This window comes from Branchiostoma belcheri, unplaced genomic scaffold, assembly GCF_001625305.1.
Source record: "Branchiostoma belcheri isolate BF01 breed outbred unplaced genomic scaffold, Haploidv18h27 scaffold1, whole genome shotgun sequence".
NCBI lineage: Eukaryota > Metazoa > Chordata > Leptocardii > Amphioxiformes > Branchiostomatidae > Branchiostoma > Branchiostoma belcheri.
In genome coordinates, this window is record NW_017802379.1 from 5,001,020 (window position 1) to 5,019,486 (window position 18,467).

Genomic DNA, 18,467 nt, shown 5'->3' on the forward strand with positions numbered 1-18,467 from the left:
TCTGTTGATGATCAGAATCATTCAAATGTCTAATGTGAAATAACATTTGTCACCGGGGTCTGAGCAATGAAAGGTGCATCAGGAATGCAGCAGTAACATTCCAGCTGCCTGGCAGATTCAATGGTATCAAAGATTGGCAGATTGAACCAACAGATAAGAATAGACCTGCATGATACAAGGGGGAGGGGGGCATTGTTTCTGACCTTTCCATGTCCTTAGTAACCAAACACTTTGCATCCCAGTTTCTTTTCTAAGGTGATACTGTCACAGTGATAGGGTCAACACAAGTTTTCATGAAGCTTTTGTTTGTTACCAAATATGAAATGTCTTTTTTTTTCTGAATTACTAGCAAGGATTTTTTTCTTATATAAAACCTACAAGTTTTCTTACTGGCCTTTTCAAGACCTAACCTGACTGTCTTGCAAATAAAAAGAGAGAACCCTTAGTTTGAAGAGCTTACATGAAAAGAAAAGGTTGGGATTAACAACATTGCACGAGGAAAACACTGAAATGACATGTACACAACAACAACAATGATCAAACTAAACTCTTTATTGTAGCCAAGCCAAGGACAAAATATAGTTACACAAGACACCAAAATACAACATTGAAAACATCCACAATACCACACAGCATGAAATAGATGTGGAAACTTATTACATCATTCAATAATGTAGGACTGGAACTTTGACTGTTGATTACTAAACATTGCAAAATATTCAGAATACCTGAGGCATGCTCAGCTTATAAATTGTAAATGTAAGTTGTAATCAAAATATAAATATTTCAACAATCTTACACACGTAGGATCACAATAAGCAAGTCACACACGACTCAGCATACATCAGAACATTTATATTTATAGCAGTCTGACCTTTTACATCTTGACTAATCTCTCAAAACAAATAGCAGGACAACAAGAAAGACTTTGACATGGCATGATGACAAGATATACATAGCTGCAGAGTGACACTACAAAAGCACATTGTACTAACCTGTCCAAACAGGTGGTGTCATTACTAGCCATTTTCCCCTTATTTTCATCAAAGAAAGGCCTTTTTGAAGGCTTGGATACTCCTCTCTTATCGTACTCTGTCTGAGGAAGGTTGCGTGGCATTGAGACATTACGATTGGTGTCCATCTCATAGCCCACAGTCGGGTGCATTCTTGGCTTTCCTTGACTAACAGGCATGTAACCTACATTAGCAGCATTGGGCAGGATTCCCCTATAATGTACGCTGGGCTCAGGTCGCCAAACATTTGAACAAGGATTATAGCTGGGGCCGCTAGCACTAGAGCAACTCCTTGGGCTCTCACGACCGTCAAAATCTGTTACTTGGCCGATGGCTTGATCATCCTGTAGCAGCATAGCAGCTTCTCTGTCACTAAAACACTGATGAGCAGTCATAATTGGCAACTGGAGAATAAGAGGGAGCTCCAACAGTAAGCTATCTTTGTATGAAACTTTCTGCACAAAGAGTTTGACATTTGGCCCTGCACTGGCTTCCGAATCGCTCATTTCTTCATCTGATGGCTTGTTTCCTTGCAACGCCACAACTTGAGGGTCATCCTTGTCATCACCAATGTTACTGGAAGCGTGTACCTTTCTGTTATCACTTCCATGTTTGGTTGGGGCTGTAAACACACCTACAGGCCCTGACTCCGAGATTTCTGAGGGTTTCGACATCTTACATTGAGCGTAGTCACCACTACTTCCAAATTGTTGATACCCTTCCTCCCCATGTTTACTGTCTGCCAAACTGTGTGTTCTGTCTGAGTGATTGTGATCCTGGTCCACTGTAATCCCTGCGCTACATGGTCCTTTGACTGTAGGTTCTCTGCTCCCTTGTACAGAAAGCTCTGCATGGACCAAACTGGCATTTCCACTTGTTAATGACTGTTCTTTAACGTCAAAAGTATGTTGTACAGGTGAAACGGTATCATTGCTCACTGTGGAACTGTCTTCCTTATTAATAATATTTTTCGGTTCTGTTTCCATACTGTTAATTGAAATAGAGTGGATGACTTCTAATGCTGGGCTTCTGGACTTTCCTGTTCCATTGTCTTTGATGTTTCCTGACTCCACACTTTGGTCCTCAGTACTCTGCGTTGGGCTGCTGTTGTGCTTGCTCTCAGAGCTGGAGCTCTGAAACATCCGCGGCTTCTCTTCCACCTCCGGCAGTGTTTCGAGGTTGGTGGGGAGGGACTTCTGCTTCACAAAGTGCATCCGCTTCCTCTTGAGTCGCATCAAGTCCAGCATGGTACGACCGGGCAGAGAGGGGGCATGGGCCGAGCCGCTCACCACGTTTTGGGTCTTCCCAGGGCTGTTCATAGCTTCTGCAGCTACTGAGGTGATGGTGGCTGCTTTGACCAACCTCTTTCGCTTAGTTGCAGCATCAACATCGCTGGTATCACCACGTTTCCCACAATCTTCGGCTATTTTGACCATTTTCCCTGACCTTTGCATTTCCTTTGCATCTGGCACGGATTCATCTTCTCCAACGTGGCCATGTTTGGCAGTTTTTCCCTCAGACTGCTTCCCGAAAATCAAACTTTCTGATTCAGTCTCAATGCTCCTGAGACTCTGAGCATCTGACTGTCCGTCGTCGCTGCTTAAGTCCTGTGAACTGTGTCTTGAGCTCCATAACGCGGTGGGTGACTTTGCATCCTGCCCTGCCAGCCAAAATGCGTTGGCTTGGTTTTTCAACCTCTGCCTGAGTGATGGTAGAAATCGTACAGGGATGTCAAATCCAGCTCCCCCGAACCCGAGCTCCAGTAGGGTCTGTTCTGCGCTGCCTACCCGATGTTCGAGCAGATCGCTCACCGTGCCCGAACTACTGTCGAAACTCGACCCCCGCGACAGACACCCGGGCCCCGGCGACGAAGCGGCACTGCGAATACGCAGCATGTAGTCAATGTCATTTTCATACGGCTGCTTGGCTCCCATCCAGTTATTTATAAACACTGTCTTGTAGTCTGCCAACTTGGTGGGGTCAGCCTGCTGCTCATTACTGGCTGAATATTTGTGATCATCGTTTTCCACCTCAGACACCTCTAATACAGGAATGCCCATTGGAGAAGCTTTCTCGTTAACATTGGTGCTTTCAAATACATCATCATCATCGTTATCGTTACCACAACCGCTGGCCTCGATAGCCCGCAAGCGCTGAATTACCTCCATTGATAGTAGGTCGTCGTTTTCGAACGAGCTACCCTCGCTGTTGGTAGTGTACGAGTCAAAGCTCACAGAGCCTCGCGTGTCGACAGCGGCCAAACGGCGCATAAGAGACTGTCTCCTGTTTCTTATGGCTCCGTCACTGCCGCATGAGTGGAAATGGAATGGAGAAACGATGTCAACATGAAGATGACAGCTAATAACAAAACCCATTTACAAAATCGCCCTGATTTCTATACATGTGTGGAACAATTATGCAAAGTTGATACCAAGGCCACAGTAAGTAAATATTATGGATGGCACTTGACACAGATGCCAAATCTAGTTCGAGAGCACAGAAAACAAGGAATCTTGGGCAAAAAAAAACGATATGCCTACATTTTCAAAAGAGATTTTGTATAAACACTGAAACGAGAATGGAAGCATCAAAACATTGGTGTCACAGCCAAGAAATCTTTTATTCCTGTACTCAAGAAGTGCAGGAAATGACATTAGTGGGGTAGCCTTGAGTACAGTGCGGTAGCCTAGTATCACTACAACTACACTCAAGGCAACCACACTAGTGACGTTCACACTTTCACCACTACACTCAAGGCTACCACACATGGTATCTATGACATTTAGTGAGAGAATACTGATAAAATTTTACAACATATTTTCCCATCTTCAGTTAAAATGTTGTCATGTTGACCAACAAGAAAGTGGAATGAAATCTTGAATCAATGTTATCCATAGAATTTACTTACTGTGGCCCAGGACAGATTTAATAAGTACAATGTAGATAATGCAAAGGGGCTGAGAGAGGATTACATTTCCTTCTTCTGCATTTAGTTACAACTTCCCACCTCCACATATGGTTAAATCAAACTGCAGGTGGAAAATAATATGCCTAATTGATCCACCAACATGATTCTTTTCCCTCTTACAAGAAAACAACAGTTACTCTCAAAAATTAAAGGAGACTTAGAATAAGAACCCTGCAAAATCTTTAAGACAGGGTTTTCCAACCGTTAAGAAAGAAATGATGAAAAAATTTAGCACACACTGTGAACAAAAAAAACTTGGCACATATTATTATTATATGATTGAGCAAACAAGATGTTCGAAATGTAGCAAAAAGACTATTGTATAGCCTGAACATGTTTTGAGGTAAAATTTCACCTGTTCAAGTTCTTTTGTATCACTTCACTTACATTACATTTCTTTTAAAATAAAGTCAAAACTGCCCAAGAAGACCACTCAAGGGACCAATGAAACCTGATCTATGTTAACAGGTGGTTACTAGAAGATAGACAGAATTCTTAAAATTATTGCTTGTGTCAATTGGAAAAATTATCCAAGGGACCACAAAAAGTGGTCAAATTGGCCAGGTGGTCTTTATGTTGATGTGGTCACTTGTACAAGTTTGACTGTATAAACCTTTTTCAAATGTATGCAATATTAAGCTTTAGCATAGTATGATCATTGTAGTCTTTTCTCACCTGCTGTGACTTTAGTTCATGTTTGGTAGCACAGTGTCATCTTCGCAACACAAAATCTTCTCAACCATAATAAATTATCAGGACTGCATTGGAAACCTCCTTGCTCAGACATGTCAAATCAGTGACAAGTGTCGCCTGCTCTCGCTTGCTCAAGGTTAAAGGGTCAAAGCTTTTCTTCATTGTTCATGACACGACCACCCATAAGTAAACAGGATATGTTGTGTCACAACTAACTATCTCAAAACAAATATAGTACATACGGATATTTGTAGATTTCGATCAGTGACATGGGGACAACAAACACGCTCGCTCCTACATGTAGTTTAGAAAATGTCAGTTAGGGCCTGCCTGTTCACATTCATTGTACACGATTGCAAACTGAGAGCATTCTTGGGATAGTTGTGCATGTGTCGCACAAGATTCAGCTCTCTTGTTACTGAAAACGCAATCTTAGATCCTTGTCAGCAGTTGGTTTTGTCACTGCCTGTACAACGACTTACAACAAATGTGACTGGGCCATCAACTTTCAAATGTATACTAGTAGCTACAGGCAAAAGACACTGAAAAAGAAGTCTTGTTACCATACTGTTAGAATCTTTCAAAAGTAAGTTACCTGTAGTAGCTGTTGTTGCTGAAGTCTGGGCCAGTGTGTTTTGGGCTGTCCTCAACATCGCTGACAACTTCCGTCTCCCCTTCGTTTCCTGCCATGGTGAGGAGAAAAATCAATCACTCACAAGTCTGAACAAAAAGTATCTGAGTTGAAAACTTTGTGGCAAGGGTGTGACACCGAGAGTAGGTAACAGACAGGTGTGTGAGGCTTGACTGTTGCTTCTCCTACTGAGAGAATGACAGTGCAGTAAAGTTTGACACGTAGACATGGAATGTCAAATTTGTCATGCGATGGACATAAAGGGAATCATAATTAACAATAAACTGGCAGGTGGAATTTACATTGTACTGTCCTCTAATTCAATCATGATGTGCCTTGTGACTTGTTTGTAACTTCATGTTGCCAGATCATACAATCCCTTCAGCTGTACAGTGTATACAATGTACATTGTATCCTTCTGGGGACATTTATTCCTACTACATGTACTAGTACTATGAGTTAGCAAGCTCAGGGTCTAACTTGTCAATGATAGCAAATTAAATATTAACTGCCAATTTGAGGCATTTTTCATAATCCCTGATTAAAATTTTTAATGTTAATAATCCACACCAGCCCATCCCTTCATCTACAGAATATTGAACATCAAAATAAAAACTATCAAAACAGGTCTAGTGTTTTAACTGGTTTACCAATGTGTGTCAATCCTAAAGAAATTTTCAATGAACTTTTTTTTACACTCAAAATTGGATCAACATGTAATGCATATGGCAGAAAGTGATCAACTACAAGATAACAGTGTTGAGCCAATTTAAACTGCCACGTCATGGTATTACTGCTATTCATTTGGGCCCTCATAAATTATTTAAAGTGTCTGGCATCCTAAAGGCCAGCAATGTGAAAAATTGATGAATAAAGTTGCCGTCTAATGAAATCATCATGATAAAGAAGGCCAATTTACTCTCTTTGCCCAGTAATACTTTCTAGGATGTGTGTTATGGAGTGATTGCATATTTTTTTCATGAACAAATGTTCAGTGATCAAATTACACTTCTTGAAGTTTGAAACTCTTTAACCTTCTTCTTTCTTGAGTAGCTATTTGGTACCAAATTTGTGTTGAAAATTGGGTTAGGCAGCAGAAAGAAGATTAATTAGCTGGCCACGCTGTCTGCACATTAGCATAATGTCAAGCTTCCTTGTAAACCCCGCCAGAGCCTCCCAACTGCCCAAACCAGTTGTGCCTAACAGTAATCGACACGTGATACGGCACCAATATGGCTGCTACACGGGCCCTATCATATGTTGTTTACCTATTTTCTAGATGAATATGTACGCCGGCTGATACACAATCACTTCTGCTCTAACGATCTGGCTCCTGCTGGGGCAGCATTACAGCCGGGAGGACTAATAGGACCTCTCAGACCAGACAATGCAACAGGTGTTTTGCCTGTTTGTAAGTGGAGACATGTTGTTGTTCTCACCCTGAGTGTCGAGGAGTGGTGCAGAACTAGGAAGCCTGGTGGCACAATGCTGCATTATCGTCTATAAATTCTACTATCGCGCCTGATTACCACAAGGAGAAAGCTGGGACGTCAGGTATGTGCTCACAAAACTCAGTGGTTCGTGTTTCCATAGGCACCAAAAACTAACAAGCACTGCAAGCACTCGTACAGTACTGTAAGTCTTTGTGTGGATTTCTGGCACAAAAGACCTAGAGAGATGGCTACGAACAATAAGAACTTGGCACAGAAGGATCAAACGTTGCAATTGGATTCTCGTAACGATGCTGATAAGATTTGTGGGAAATGCAGCAAGGGAAACGAAGAGGACGACAGTTTTGTTCGGTGCGGGGAGTGTAAGACCTGGTTTCACTCCCACTGTAGCGGGCTGCTGGAACACCTGTTAGATGACCTTGTGGACAGTGGGGAGAAGGATTACATCTGTTACACCTGCTTACAGCTGCGGAACAGGTGCAAATGGCAGAAGGCTGACGGGACAAAGAAACAAGGCCAATCTCAATCTGCGAAAGCAGCAAAGGGCCAAAAGGGGCAACACAAAGATCACGGGGACCTAGTAAAAGGGGCAGACAAAAACAGAAAGGAAATCACAAACAGGAGTAGTGGAAAATTGGAAACTGTGGTGCCAAGTGCCTCAGAAAAATGCAAGAGTGAAGCTACTCTTGGACAAAGTAAGGACCTTTATAATGACACTATTGTTTTGAGTACAACATATATAAGAGCACTGACGGATAGAGTGGCCAATTTAGAAGCTGCTAACACACTACTAAAAGAAAGAGTGGCCCGTCTTGAACTCCAACTTGTGGTACTGTCAAACATGGACATATACCAAGGCCAAAGTCCTGTAGAAAATGGAGACGCAACGACAAGAGAAATCTCAGATTTCCGCAATCCCAGGCATGTTTCTCCCACCGGATTTGACACGGAAAACGTGCAAAACGAGTGTGCAATACCTGCAGAGTACATGTTTCGTGACCACCAAGTCAAACCTGTGCCAGACTCATTAACTTCAAATGCTGGAATTCAAAATGGGGAGCAAGGAAACAACAATGATCACTTGCCTGCCAAACAACATGACCAGGCGCACATGTACATCCACCCTGACGACGAACAAGAAGCAGAGATTTTGCTTATCGGGGATGAGAACATCAAAGGGATCCTACCTCAGGTGCTTCACGAAGATCTGAAGGTGGCGAAACACTCGGCACTGATCATACAAGACGCAGCCCTCTGTCTGAGAAACACCAACTACAGCCGGCTTAAGTGTCTCGTCCTCCATGTTGGAATGAACGACATCCGCATCACCAAGAGTGCCGACAACGTCATTCACAACTACGACCTCCTGATATCCAAGGCACAGCGAAAGTATCCATACGCCCGTATCATTCTCTCACTCATCCCTCCGTGGAAGGAGATATCCCTGATGTACAAGCGCAAGCAAGTCAACGACTTTCTATGGGACATCAGTACGACCATGGGCACGGCCACGTGCGTGGATAACGAGAACTTGGGTAAAGAGCGTCCCATCCTGATTAAAGCCGGTTTGTACCAGTCTAATGGGATTCTCCTCAATACTGACGGTATGGCGCTTCTCGCCTCCAACTTAAAGAAAGCCATTGACGCCACCATCGAGATAGCTGGAGGGGAAGCTGTGTTGCATGACAACGTGGAAGAAATGGACCTTAAACTGTTATCTGTGAGTGGAGAGAGTGTTATTCCGGGCAATGTCCAACATATCTCACCAGAAGCATTACTAAGACCAGGAAACGAACTCTCTCCAGGATTTGTGAGCTACACCCACGCTGTGGATGGGTCCTTCCAGAGAGGACACGTGGGTCATAACATGGGGCCGCAGACAAGCTCTGCACAGCAGCCAACATACTTCATGCCCCCACAGGCACACCCCTACCCGCCGCTACAACCCAGCCCCATACAGGCCATCACTGTAACCCACACACCACCCATGCAGCAAGTACCGGTACCAACAAGACAGCCTATGCCTATGCCCATGCCCATGAGACCGCACTCCCCACATGTGCGAATGCAGGCCATCCCCATGAGGCAACCCACACCCAGCCAACCCATGCCCCGACCCACGTTCACACAACCTGTGCACGGCCAACCCCCGAAGCAGCCTGCAATCATGTACGTACGGCAGTCCACACCCGGGAAGTCTATGCCCATGATGCAGCATGTACCCATGGGGAAGGCTATACCTATGGGGCAACCTCTACCTGTGCAACCCAAGGGACAACCATCATACATAGTAAGACATCATGTACCCATGGGGAAGCCTATAACCATGGGTCACCCAACACCCATGGGGCAGCCTACACCCATACCGCAACCTCCACCCATAAGACAACCCATACAGGTGGGACAACCTGTACATGTGGGACAACCTCTACCAATGCAACCTATGGGACAGCCTATTCCCCTAGAGCAGATGATGACAGGGATGCACCCTCAGTGAGTGACATCTGTCAGGTTTTTTCATGCTACGTACCCGAGGTAGTAAGACTTCAGTACAAGATGTTTAAAGAAAATACAAGATGTTTAAAGAAAATTTGTTGAACCTAAGACTATTGAATTTTAGTAGAAAGTACAGTGTAGTAGTACAATTTGTGTTTCAATGTACACTTTTAGCTTATTCCACATCAACTGTTTAAAATGGTGGCAGTTTAGATGTAGTGAACCTAAGTCAAGAAAAAAGCATAGCATAGTTCAATGTCTTTCCTGACACTTTTATTATTCAACTTCTATCTTACCAGTCAAAAAGCAGAATTGTTATTTGTGCTAGTCCTGTAATGACAGATCTTATTTTAATGCATGTAGTACTTTTGTCCTGTACCTTTTATAGGTTTTCTAGCATCCCAGCCAAATAAATACTAGACTTTAAGAGGATGATCTATTATGTGCAATTATATAAAGTTTAACTTAAGATTAAGAATCTAAGAATCTAACGAAAGAATCACTAAGATGTAATAATTTTGAGTATTGTTTGATGCAGTGAAAATTGTGTAATTATTTGGTTCAATGTTCCCCATAAATGTATTTTCCTGTCTACTACATGTATGTTTTATGTTGCTGAATTGTTTTGTATTTCACGTAATACTTCTAGTCTTTGATTAAAAAAGAATGCTTGAATAATTGACAAGCAACTCCTAAATGTTTTTAGCCATTGTTCCAGATCCGAAAGGCTCTAAGCTTATAATAAAGACTGCTGCAGATCTTAACTCTGACTGTCTCATTGTATCAGCCCTGTATTATACAGTCAGCATCAAGCACATCTTTGTATACACATCTTTGTACATAAATCAACAAGCACTTTCAGTATTGATAATCAACCCTTTGGTGTAACAAACTATTGTACAACCAACAACGTGACTATAGCTGTTCATGGCATTGAACTTCTTGTCAGTCTGATGGCCTGCATATCTATCAACTTCAATCATTGCCACATTAACCTTATACAGAAATATCCCAATTTTACATCTACTAGTAGATGTATATACGAGTTAACAAGTTCTAAAAAAGGCTATGCTCTAATGCAGTGTTGTGATTCCTCCAACTACAATTTGTGCATTAAAAAATTCATAATACACTGTAGCAGCAATAATTTTATCCAAGCAATCAAGAATCACAGAGCAGCTCATTCAAAACAATCAAATGCCATCGTCTAACAATGATACAGTAATTAGATCAAATCAAAGCGAATCACAAGCTAGTATGTCACAACCAACAGGTGTCCTACCTATATCCTCAGCTTCGCTGTCGACTACTACTCCATAGCGAGGTGTGCGTGAAGGGAAGGCTTTCACGCTTTCAAAGTCGCTCAATCCGTCTTCTAGTGCTTCTGCAATTGGTAGTTGGGATGAATATTGGAGTGATGATGATGAGTATCTATCAAAGGCACGTGTACTGGACACGGTGTGTACTCAAAGTGAATCCTTAACATCCTTACATACAAATTCAAGAAGGCAGTCCACTTAAAATTGTCAGCAAGCCTAAGCAATCGACCTTCAAAAGTCCTCTTCTAATTCTTCCATACTTCTTTATTAGCCTGACTACATCACACTTCTAAGTGTAGCAGCCCTTCTACAGGTACCTAGAACTAGAAGCACAATCAGTCCCTGACAGTGAGAGATTGTTTACGGTCTCGGACCGGAGTTTTTTTCACGATTTTGGATCCGGCGGACACCCTCAGACCGAAGGGCTATAACTCCGCCAAAAAAAGTACGCCGGGAAATCTCATTACATCAGTCAACGGAGGTTTCCAGCCGGCTTCCGATACAATTTTGGTTATTGTCCGTCGACTCTATAATTTGGGTAGAAACTGTAGTTAAACGTAAATTTTGGATACGAAAAATGTAGTTTTTTTGCAGTTTTTTCAACGGACCTGCTTGGAAAAAACGAATTTTCCCAGGCTAACGGCTTATATGCTGAAATAGCTTACTACTTCCTGTTTCTGAAAAACAGAAAAAAAATATAGGTTGTTGCGATAAGTTTTTCGCAAAATCCGGTGACGCGAACCCCTAGAAATTCCACATAGAACGCAGCTATTTGGGTCATCAGGCGACAAACCGCATCACCCTTGCTCGCGGACTAATACCAAAAACGCTTCGCTGGCCGTCCAACTTCACCGCGCCGAAAAACACTACAATCCCAAGGCTTTTTGATCAATTCAAAACCTAGTTGAAAATCTACAGCGATCGCCGAGCTATGGGGAGCCAAACCTAGCGTGACAACCTCGCAGATCCGGCGATTTACTGCGCACTATTTGGAACCCTGGTCAGAATTAAACTCCGACCCGGAACCTTACGACAGATTATCTCTTGTCAATGGAAGTTATGTTGTAAGTTGTAGAAGTCTCACATTCTATGATTTTAACTTTATTGGGAAATTAAATGTTTTTAAAATCCCAGCAGTCTGGCAAATGTTCAGCGTCAAATCTGAAGATGCAATGTTTGTCTAACAGTCAAGGAACAGATCAAGTTATATCAATGAAGAAGAAGCCAAAATGCCACAACAATACACATCTTAACCATTGTCTCCTTCTATGTGTAGAAGAATCTATGCTTCAAGTTTACAACATGCATTGGTCTGTGTAAGCTGCACAACTCATATTCACCACTCCACATCTATTAATGACCACTTATTTCCAATCCCCTTTGGGTGCAACTACTAGCAACAAGTGGTAATAACAGCTCTTAAAAATGTCAGGTTTTCCTGAATAGCTGCAGAGAAGTACTCTCCATGTACATTACGATCTGACAGTGTAAGAAGCTAGAAGTGTCCTCCAGCAGTCTTGAGGTGTGTGTTTGTCAGGTACATGTATAGCAGAAAAATAGGAAGGTGACATTGGGGTATGAATAAAAGTCAGGGACGGACCAATAAAATAGTGTTTGTCTGTATGACATCTCTCTCCCCCCTCTATCTCTCTTCCTCCCCCTCTCTTTTTTCTCTTTGGTCAAACTCAAAGCATAATTTTTGCTACCTGAGGCCACACCAATTTAATTTGTTGGTTCTTTGATTTGCCCGCCAATAGGTCCTTTGATTGGGCCTATCATAGGATGCCTTGGCCTGTTTTTATTTTTTATTCTTTTTTGCCCTGTTGCTTCATATTTTTCCTGAAAAAATCTGAGAACCAACAAATCAAATTGGTGTGGCCTGATGGAACAATGCGGCTTTGCTACGGCTACTGTTTTTACAACCAACCAAGCAAGAAATACAGGATAAAAACATGTAAATGTTTAGGAATACTGAGAGTGAGCCCCCACCTCTCTTGCTGGCAGCATGCCTTTTCTCTGGTCTCTCAGATTCAGCCTCACTCAGCTCAAAGTCAGTGGTTGCCCTGGAACTGGCTCCTGGTGTTTCAAAGGGGAAAATATGAACAAAGGTTGGCATTCAGCAGAAAGAAAAATTTGTAAAAAGGGTTAAATTTTGACATTTCTGGCAGTCATAATTGCTCAGTCTGAAATTAGACATAGTCCTCACCAACGGTTTGAATGAAATGACTGTATACATGGCAAAACACTCATACATGTAGTTACTGTATGTGTTCTTACTTCAAAGCTTATAAAGAAACCAGACTAACGGCCCGCCAGACAGTTTAAGCCCCTGGCAGTGAGAGACTGTGTACCACAGGAAACTTCTAAGGCAATCATCTTTCAAAGCAGAGCTGAGAATTTGACTCCAACCAGGTTACACAGAGGTGTTACCAAAGGTTAAATCAAGATGTCGTTTTAGTCATGAATGTATCAGCTATAAGTGATTTTTTTCATAACAATTAAGGGGTGGATTTTATGTGGTGATACCACATAGAAGATAACTCTAATAATCTATGTAATTTTCATGATGCCATAGTAATTTGCATAATGTAATTGGAAAAAAATTGGGTAGAAGGTTGCTTCCCCATGACCTTGAATCCATGTGACCTTGTTGAGCACAATACAAAATGACATTAGTATGTAATAATAATAACTTGCATAGTGCCTTTTCATTTTCCCTGTTACTGTTGTACATATTCATCTGCAACACGATTATTAGGCTATGCCAGCTGCTCATCTATTAGAAGTGCACAATATTCTTATGATATAAAAGGGGGCCAAACAATTGGTTTCTATATGGTTCATACAATTTAGTCAGTCACCAAAGGGTAGCAGAGCCCAATCAACCCACACAAATTGTGCATGTTTTTTCTCATATTACCAGTAAACTACCTTTGCATGTACATGTAACACACCAGTTTTGAACAGTAAGTACAAGCTGTGTGAGACTGGACTGTAAGGTTTGACCACTTACACTGGGATGAACCCCTGCTCTTTTTGATAAGCATGGTGTGCTGTTTTACAATAATTCACACAAAAAATGTTGCATTGCACAAAGAATGTTACTTTGCTGATAAAAAAAATGTGGATTGGTACTCATTCTTTTCCATGGGAATTTTTGCAGTGTACTAAATTGTAAGATATTAAAGGCACATTTGATTTTGATTTTCTTTTAAAGTACCAGCCTGATACTTGAAATATAAAATGGCTTCCTAAGCTGGAGAATAACACAAACCTTTTCCTCCGATGACCTCCTGGAATCTGTCACGAACTGTGTCTGTCCTGACAGAGTCAAGGTCGCTGGCCACAGTGACGGTGTCAAAACTGGTGATGGGCACACCGGCTACCTGCCTGTGGAGGGACAGTCATCATGTCAGGTTCTCATGAATATGGATCAATGCTCAAACAATAGTATACACAAAAGAAAAGATATTTAATCATCCCTGTGGTAAATCATCATTACAGCCAGAACCAATTTGGTAACTAGGAAAACACAGACTACCAAAAATAATGCCTCCCTGTGACCTTATCATAGGTTAAAATATCAATCACCTCTGAACTCTATTTCATGTCACTCCTATATAAGGTTACAATTCTATCACCACTGAACTCTACTTCCTGTCAATCCAGTCTGTGGTTACATCATTCTCCCTCACTTACTACAGACACACAGAGGAACCGAAAACAAAACCTCCCTACAAAGAGGTAAAAATAATCTACCAGTATAAGTAGAAGACACAGTCATCATCACCATCAACTGTTTTCTTCATCTTTAGTTGTTGCCCAAAAGGTATACTAAAAAATTAAATGACTGTTATTTTCTGACTTACTTGACCATGAGTCTCCGAAATCTGTCGTTGTATTCCTCTGTTCTGCAGGTGTCCAAACTTGTATACGAGCCCTCACGGTACAACGGAGGCTGAGACAACACACCTGTACCAGGAAATACACAACATGCAAAATCTCCCTTCTGTTGAGAATACTGTACCCGCAAAGTACGAAATAAAATCAGTGTGAACATTTGAGGCACCAATGCCATATCAAACCCATTCTTGTTTTATAAACAACTGTGGCAGTGTTGTTGGCAGTATCCTACAGGCACAATGATGACAGCGTCTGTAACATCACTTGGACATGTAGAACACTGCACAACACTGCCCTCACAAGAATGAATTAAGGAAAAAAAACAGCTGAGGCTGAAATCACACAGGGTATGCATGCTGTGATGATTGGTTCAACAGACAGTGAATCACTGAAGCATTAGGTAGGAAAAAAATCATGAGGAATAAAATGCTCCTCCATACATCATTGTAAACCATAATATCTTGATTGACAGGAGATGGACAGTAGCAGAGACACTATGTAGGGGTTCTGAAAGCACCTCTTTCCTCCTGTTTCTTCGTATCCCCTTCTCTATCCTCCTCTTCCTCCTCTTCTACAGCAGTGGAGTCTCCCGTCTCCCCCTTGTTGATGCTATCCAGTTGTTTATCCAAGTACTTTGAAAGAATGTCGATTCTTTCCTGCGGCATTACGTTGGTCGGTACGACATCTCCTTCTGCCAACTCACCGGAATATTCTAAGGAACTGCTCGTATCTGGGGATGAGTAGTGTCGAACACCTCTCTTTGGGCTCACTTCAACGTCCTGACTTAGGAATCCGTTTGGAACCTGTTTTTCCAGGCTGCCCTCATCAACTTCCCATGCCTCTTCTATGGTTATTCTGTTGGAGGATGGATGCACTTTGGCGGGACTGCTGGGTTGGTCTTTTTCTGGTGAGCGGGGCCGCTTGGTAAGGGGCGAAGTTGGCCGCCTTGACGGAGAGCCGGGTCGTTGCTTGGGAGAAGGAGACCTGTCGTCCTGTTGTGGCATCGGACTGGAGTGCCTTGTGGGAGTCTTCTGGAGAATTGTCCCCTCCGGGCTCCAGGATTCAGACGTGTGGATAGATTCCACGTCATCGCTGGTGTTCAAGTCGTCATGCCCGCTGTCGTGAACATCCTTACACAGCGAATCCTCGTTCCTCGCAAACTCAATATCCCCTTCCAAGTCCTTCTTCCACTTGTCGTAATCAAAGAAGGCACTGTCACTAGATCCCTTCTTGTTGGCACCTTTTCCTTTCATTCTTTCACTAACATTTGACTCGGTGTCTGTCGATGTTAAGTCTTTCATGGTCAGGTAGAGGTACTTGCGAGGCATGGCTCCTGGACTTGGGCTTCTCTGTTTCTGTTCAGTGTCAACTTTTTTGGACTTATTGCTAGGAGTTGACTGCTTCGTTCCTGAGCCCGCAGGATTGCTATTGCTTGAGACAACCATGTCCTTGAATTTCTCCTCAAAGTCTTCTGTTTTGATAGAACTTGCACCACTGTCCGCTCTTGCCGGTCTATTTTGTGGAGGTGCTTTCTTTTTAGGTGCTTGATTGTCTGCATCACTGAGAACTAAGGAATCTTTAAATTTTGACTCAAAATCTTCTGTGGCAACAGAGCTTGTGTCTGTATCCTTTGAGTTTTTCCTGTATGGTCTCAGATGTGGGGGGAGCGAGTCCCAAATGCCAGGCTTCTCATGTTTTTTCCCCTTTTCATTATCTGAGCTTTCCCTACTCTTTCTTGTCTCCCCATCAGTGACTGTTGAATCAGAGTCGGCAGAATTGTGCTTTGAGGACGGACTTGTCCAAGGATTCCCACCAGAAATCTCTCGAAACTTTTTCTCAAAGTCTTCAGTTCTGACAGAGTCTGTATCACTCATTTCCCTGGCCTTTGACTTTTTGACACGGGCCGGTTTGGGATTTTTCTCTTCTCCTGAGTGCTCAGAAAATTCAGTGTCATGGCTGCTCTTTGGGGAAGGCTTGGGATCATGGGAAGGGTGCAAAGGTTCATGGGAGCTGTCATCTTCATCTGTGGGGGGAAGGAGAGGAAGGCGTGTTCATGCTCCCGGCTGACCCTTTCTGTGCGATGGATAATCACATCCACGCAGCTTTTTCCCGTTTCAATTAAATTACGATAAAGAAATGGACTTGGATCATGCACTAAGTGTTTCCCAGATTGCACTTCAAGTCATTGGTCTTAATTGCACACTGATTCGCTAAATGTATATTGATTGCCAGAGACCTACAAGAAGTACAATCACATTAAACTATATGAACTTCACAAAAAAAATGCTCTTTCTAAATTATCCTTGAAGAGACAAAGCATAGAAAACATAGCTATAACTTACATGCCAGTGATACTAAGAGAGAAATTGAGATGGCTATCTATATAACGGTTGGACATTCTGTACACATGCCTTATGTTTTACCACAAATTACGCTGCTACAGCTATGATATCTTATCTGTATAGATAATCATTATAGCTCTTAGATCATAGGGGACAAACCATGAAGGATCGGGAGTGTGAAGATTTGAAAAAACTGACAAACATGTGCAAGAAACAAAGAAAAAACAACATGCAAAAATTAATGATTTATCCCTTAAGTCAGACCTTTTCACCAGACTTCAATTTTGCTTTCGTAGCATCACTTTTCTGTAGGTGAAATTGCAAATATAAAACAAGGGAATAAGAAACAGGTGCTTGTTAGGAACTTGAAGAGAGAAAAAGGGAACAATTATAGTAGTCAGTTGGTACCTTTGCTGAATCTGTTCCTGGTTTCTGTTCCTCTGGATGCTTCTGCAGTTTCGTACAACAATGTATCTGTAATGGCACAATTCCAGAGTTATTGAAAACTTGCAAACTTGTCAAAAATAGCAAACATTTTACAATTACAGTATGGATACTTGATTGTTCATGACTTCTGACTTCTTTGAAGACTGTCACAAAATTTAACGTACATCAGTAAAGACAGTCGGTCAAATCCGTGATAGGTGGGTGTAACACAACAGCTTTGTAGGCACCTGGCATGGCGGCAGCTAGCTACATTACACAGAACGACCTCTTACACCCAACCCTTGAACATCTAACAGCAGAAGTTTTTAAAACTAATTTAAAGCTATCTAGTGATGATGCCCCAACTGTACTTGGTGGCAGCAAGTTCAGGTAAGGTAAGGTCTTAGTCACCTTCCTGGTCCTGATACTGATCCTCCTCCTCCTCCTCCCCATCTGAGTAGGTGGACACCTTTCCCTTGATCCTCCTCTGTTTCTGGATCTCGTTTTCCACCTCGTCAGACGACACCACCTGGTCAACACTGCGACTACTGCCTGTGCCCAGGCCTGTGTCCACACTGCCTCCCATCCTGACCACTGTTGGATAATAGAATGGACGTAAATAGTAACTGCCTCTACATGAAGACCACCTGGCCATAGTGACCACTTTTCAGCAGTACCTTGGATATTTTTTCCCATTGATACATTAAGAATCCTATCTATAGTTACCATCTGTCAGCATAGACCAGATTTGAGTGGTCTTCTTGAGTAGGTTTGACAGTAATACTGAAATAAATATAGTTACCCTTGCACACATGTATGAAGTAAAACAGAAAAATTTTGAAAATGAATCAACTGTGACAGTACCTTGTTTTTCTTCTCTAGCTGTTGACGCCGTCGTCTCGTCTCCTGTATCGAACTCCACGCCAGCGGCCATCAGCACTTCTCGCTCTGTCTTTCCGGGACGTTTCCTCCGACCGGGAGACGAGCTTCTCAGGGAGGCCGTGCCGCTGTCCTTCTCTGGACTCCAGGTTCTGGACGGACTCTTTGGCCGGGAGGCACTCATGGGTCTGGAAGGGCTCTTCGGTCTTTTTTCTTGACCATCAATCTGGGATAGTTCATAGAACGAACAAAGGGTTTTAAAAATTTGACACACACCAGATAATGTTCTCTTTGACCTTGCTTGGAACATGAATTATGGTACAGGATGATCTCCATACAAAATTTT

General features: G+C 42.4%; 2 protein-coding genes across 7 annotated transcripts in view; one reads left to right on the forward strand and one right to left on the reverse strand.

Moving 5' to 3' along the window:
* Positions 1 to 18,467, reverse strand: part of LOC109465485 (trichohyalin-like) — a 43,016-nt gene that overhangs the window by 14,471 nt on the left and 10,078 nt on the right. For 3 of the 6 annotated variants that reach the window (XM_019762808.1, XM_019762786.1, XM_019762797.1), the window contains exons 1-6: positions 14,992 to 16,455; positions 14,441 to 14,543; positions 13,846 to 13,961; positions 12,561 to 12,647; positions 10,535 to 10,636; positions 5,270 to 5,357 (exon numbers count right to left, since the gene is read on the reverse strand). In XM_019762808.1, coding sequence (XP_019618367.1) covers positions 5,270 to 5,357; positions 10,535 to 10,636; positions 12,561 to 12,647; positions 13,846 to 13,961; positions 14,441 to 14,543; positions 14,992 to 16,348 — 1,853 coding nt within the window. In that variant the 5' untranslated portion in view covers positions 16,349 to 16,455. Of the gene's footprint in view, positions 1 to 5,269; positions 5,358 to 10,534; positions 10,637 to 12,560; positions 12,648 to 13,845; positions 13,962 to 14,440; positions 14,544 to 14,991; positions 16,498 to 17,224; positions 17,287 to 17,653; positions 17,837 to 18,106; positions 18,348 to 18,467 lie in introns of those variants that run through there. The other 3 variants (XM_019762840.1, XM_019762830.1, XM_019762819.1) reach the window with 3 other exon arrangements.
* Positions 6,514 to 9,508, forward strand: LOC109465493. Its single transcript, XM_019762853.1, has one exon. The coding sequence runs from the start codon at positions 6,983 to 6,985 to the stop codon at positions 9,251 to 9,253; it is 2,271 nt and encodes a 756-aa protein (XP_019618412.1). The 5' UTR covers positions 6,514 to 6,982; the 3' UTR covers positions 9,254 to 9,508.